The following is a 4,426-nucleotide window of genomic DNA, read 5'->3' on the forward strand; positions in this document are numbered from 1 at the left end:
TTTCCCTGCTTGCTGCTGCGGGCGAGCTGTCGGTTTTGCGCGGGGCGGTGAAAGCCGCTCTCCTGCCTTTTCTCCCCAGGAAAACTGAGCGTGGGTGCCGAGGCCGTCCAGCACGGGGTGGAGGGACTCGCCTACCTTCTTACCGAGAGCTCCAAGCTGATGGTGAGGACACCTTCGTGTGGCGAAGTCAGGGATACGCTCAAGAAACGTCTTCTAAACACTTAAAGCTCTGAAAATACTGGGGATGGGGAAACAACTTCTCATGATGTGTATTCTTTTAATTTAAAGAAAGGAGTCAGGGGGCTGGTTAGCTCAGTTGTTTGAGTGTGGCGCTGACAACGCCAAGGCCACGAGTTCAATCCCTGCTCGGTCCCCATGTGTTGCCTGATCTAGTTGAGGTGTCCCTGCCCACGACAGGGAGGTTGGATTAAATGATCTCTGAGGTCCCTTCCAACATAGGCAATTCCATGAGCGTCTCGTGCTGTTCCCTTTACTGAAACGCTGCATCTGCATGAATGGCTGGAATTTGTACTGGATATCTGAAGCGAAAACTTGGCAAAGTTTTTGTAGTGTATGACAAGAATATGCAGTAATTGAGGATTAAGTTCTGTCCAAATAAGAAAAACTGAGTGAGGGTTTTGTGGTTAAGCCGCTGTCCAGAGTGTGTGCTCTGTGAAACCACCGTATTCCTCACGTTTGTCTAATACGATAGTTTTGAGAGCTTTTTTTGCTCCTCCCATCAGAAATTTGGGTGGGTGTAAGCAGAGAATAATAGAATAATAGTTGGATGAAAGAATAATAGTTGGATAATTGCTGTTTCCGTTGGAAAGACTTTTTACTATTGTTGTAGTTGAATATTTGAACGGGGAGACATTGAACTCAAGGAGGCGTTGTTGTGAGCCTTGGAGTCGTCCCTGGTGCTGGCTCACGTGTGCAGACGCTCACAGCGGAAGTTCAAGTATCAGCACTGTGTTAACACGCAGTTGATAAACTGATGATCGAAGGACAAACTTCCTCGTGACAAAGCTCTCGGGCTTTTCCGTGGTGTGCTTTGTTCTTTAATTTGAAGGCTTGACTGTGAGGGTGTTGAATGTTTTTCTTTTGAAAAGAACTGATCTAAAAATGTTCCTGAAGCTCCTGCAAATCAACACGTGTAAATGGGTTAAACCTGGATGATTTTTTTTGACCCAGATGTAGAATTTTCCTCGCACGTTCCTGCAGGAAAATAACTGCACCATACCATACGTTTACTCACAATTTTATTGTTCATCATCAAATAACGGTTATTACACAGTTCCGTATTGAGGCCCAAATTGTTGTGTCTAGATTTCTGAGATAGACTTCCAAGATTCCATTCACGTTCTGGGATTCTCAGATGAACTGAACAAATTGTTGCTCCAGCTGTACCTTGAGAACAGGAAAGAGATCAGGAGCATTCTTAGTGAGCTGGCACCAAAGCTTCCCAGCTACCACAGTCTGGAATGGAGACTGGATGTGCAGGTAAATTCTGTGACGTTTGCAGTATTCTCTGCTTTGCTTTACTTTTTTTTTGACATCATAACTACTAAACAATGAATAATTTGCAATTTTATGTGTATTTAAAAATGACATAATTTTGGTTTTGCACCAACAGTAGCTAGTTATGAGGTAAACGGGCTATGTAAGTATGTCACTTTCATAAAGTTGAATTCTTAGCTCCATCACTGTTTTAAAAGTGTTAGGATAAGCTAAATATATTCAGTCTTAATTAGCACCTCATTTTCAGAAATATCACAAGCGTTGCTTAAAGTGGATTAGTGTTGCCTAATGGTAAAGCTAAATAATAGATTGTGTGTGGCTGAAAAGGATTTTTAGCGTCCTCCAAGCAGGTCCTGCAAACCTGTATGTGAATTTGAAGTGTGAAAGTTGATAACCATCATTTTTGTTTGTTTTCCTGTTCCCATTTCATCTGAACTCCCTCATGCAGCTTGCAAGCAGAAGCTTGAGACAACAGATTGAGCCTGCCGTGACTATAAAGCTGCATCTCACTCAGGATGAGGATCAGACTGCCCAAGTGTTGCAAACCGACCCCTCCACCCTCCTCCACCTCATTCAGCAGCTGGAACAAGCGCTGGGGGAGATGAAAACAAACCACTGCAGGAGAATCGTGCGCAACATGAAATAGTGCTGGGTGGAGGCTGTTGTCTTAGAAAGCAGTTTGTGAAACAACTGAAACCAACATTCACAAATACAGTTTGAGGAAAAATAAACATCTGGATCAGATGAAGTGCTCTCCTGTGCCAGGATCTTGAGCCAGTAACTATAGGCTGAGTGTCCTCTGGTGCTACCTTTACGCACCTGCCTGGTAGGAGATGGGTAATTGGTTTTGCTTTACTTGCAAATGCAGAAATTCAGCCCATTACGCTGAGAATTTCTTTAGCTCTAAATTAGTATAGTTCTGCTTGAAGAGCTTTCCCACGTAAAGTAAAGCTGTCTCGATGTTATGTGAAGCTGCACGTTTATTTTTATGTTTATAGAGTAGGTTTTCTCCTTGGTTTTGTTTCTGGTTTGAAGGGGTTTTTTTAATAAAACCCTATACTGGTGGGAATGATACTTTACTGGAATGTTTTTCCCTTCTAATCTCATGTATGTATAAGAGTGCATGTGGGAGAACTCCCAGAGGAGTCAGTCAGCTCAGAGGCTGGGTGCTAAACTGCTTTTTGGCCCTTCTCATATAACAAAAGAAAATATAATCAAGCTAATGCTCCCATTTTAACAAAGGTAGCTACAGCTCCCACAGGGCAGTCACGTACTTTCTGCAAGGAGCATTACTGTGGAAAACCCAGTGGCCTAAACGTAAGTCAGCATGTTGCTGGTATGTAAATTTGATCTGAGAAAGTAAAACCAGGGGCCAGGAGGCAGATTAAGAACCTTAATTACCTAATTAAGAACCTTAAGAACCTAATTACCTTCTGCTGAATCTCATGTTCCTCTTTGGACAAGGTGCTTATAAAGGAAGGGCTGGCTTATTGTTGCTACGACATAAATTGCTTTTCTGATTTTAAGAAAAATGTCTAACAAAGTTAGGTCAAAAGTCCCTTTTCAGTTGTGTTCTAATGCCGTATTTTGTAGCTTTTGTGACTAAGGTTCAATAGCTTCACTAATTAATGTTTTACTGTCACTAGTGAGGGTGCATCCTAAAGCCCTTCCAGTGTATTGGAGAGGACAGAGAGACAGGAGAGAATCTTAACATACAGATTCTGGCAATAGCTGTGTATTTACTGTCTTTTATAGCAATGCCATAAATTCCTGTATTAAGTGGATTCCATCTCTTTCACGCTATTTTTTATTTTTATACCTTTGAGAGATGCTATTTCAAATGAAACCCACATGGCACGAGCACTTCAATCAATTGCACTTATTACCACTTCGGAAAAGTCAGTTTTCTAGAATATGGAATTGTTTATTCTCTACTTGCTTTATATAGCCTGGACATGTGTGAACAAACTTCGTTTCCTCTCCCTTGTATTAATCAGCATCGTGTTTCATTTACCATCCATATGTGGTGACTTTTGTCATAGAATCATAGAATTTTTGTCACATATACTATGTGGTAATTAAATGGGATCAAATGTTACTACTTGGTGTTTATGGTCAGTATTTTTTAATGTAATTGGCCTACATTTTCAGGTGAAATACACGGACAGCCTGTATGGTAGGCTAGAGTTGTGGGGTTTTTGTTCTGTCTTCATAAATAGCCATAGCCAGGGTCTCCTCGCAACAAAATACAAGTTCTAGATGCAAGTCCTAGAAGCTTTTTGTGTCCCATCTCACTACTGCCCTATGAATCTGAACGTATTTACCTTTCCTGGCTCTTAAACTTCCAAAAAAAAAAAAATAATAAAAAGAGCTGCTGTAGATCTAGTTGGCATCATGGTAAGTGCTGGCAGTTTATGTGTGGGTCATGTCCTGAAGCACCTGCTTCAGGGGGAAGAAGGGGAGGGTTTGCCTCGGTGATCATGAGTAAAATGGACAGTTCTAAGCGGACTGAATGCCGTTAGAAATCAGAATGCCACTGGAAAGCCTGCATATTCCCTTTTCTGAAGTTTATTACCATAGCGTACAAGTAAAAACTGCAACACTGAATGGTCTTGTTTCCGCTAACAAAAAAATCACCCAAATTGGTCAAGATTAAACTTTGAAGCTGGGTGAAATTTAAAGAAGCTCAAACTCCGGCAGTCATCCCCGAACCGACTCAAAAAGAAAAGGAAGGCGCAAGATCCATCACACAAAGCGCGTTGCACTTGAATTGTCTGCTTCAGTAACCCACAGGTAGGGGTAAAATAAAGATTCACTTGTGGATCTGGGTTTTTCAGTTTTAATTTGCTCTCCAGAATGGAAGGTGAGATGTAAAGCTGCATTTAATGTCACTAGTTTTCTCTTGTGG

The 4,426-nt window shown here is 41.5% G+C and overlaps 1 protein-coding gene across 1 annotated transcript; it reads left to right on the plus strand.

Annotated features, from left to right (window-relative positions):
* Positions 1 to 79: 79 nt before the first annotated feature.
* COMMD2 (COMM domain containing 2) lies at positions 80 to 2,164 on the plus strand (the record flags this gene model as incomplete). The annotated part of the gene is made up of 3 exons (XM_009872101.1): positions 80 to 162; positions 1,327 to 1,500; positions 1,967 to 2,164. Coding segments are annotated over 3 exons (455 nt in total), but the record flags the coding sequence as incomplete, so codon positions are not given.
* Positions 2,165 to 4,426: the final 2,262 nt, after the last annotated feature.

This window comes from Apaloderma vittatum, unplaced genomic scaffold, assembly GCF_000703405.1.
Source record: "Apaloderma vittatum isolate BGI_N311 unplaced genomic scaffold, ASM70340v1 scaffold11366, whole genome shotgun sequence".
Classification (NCBI taxonomy): Eukaryota; Metazoa; Chordata; class Aves; order Trogoniformes; family Trogonidae; genus Apaloderma; species Apaloderma vittatum.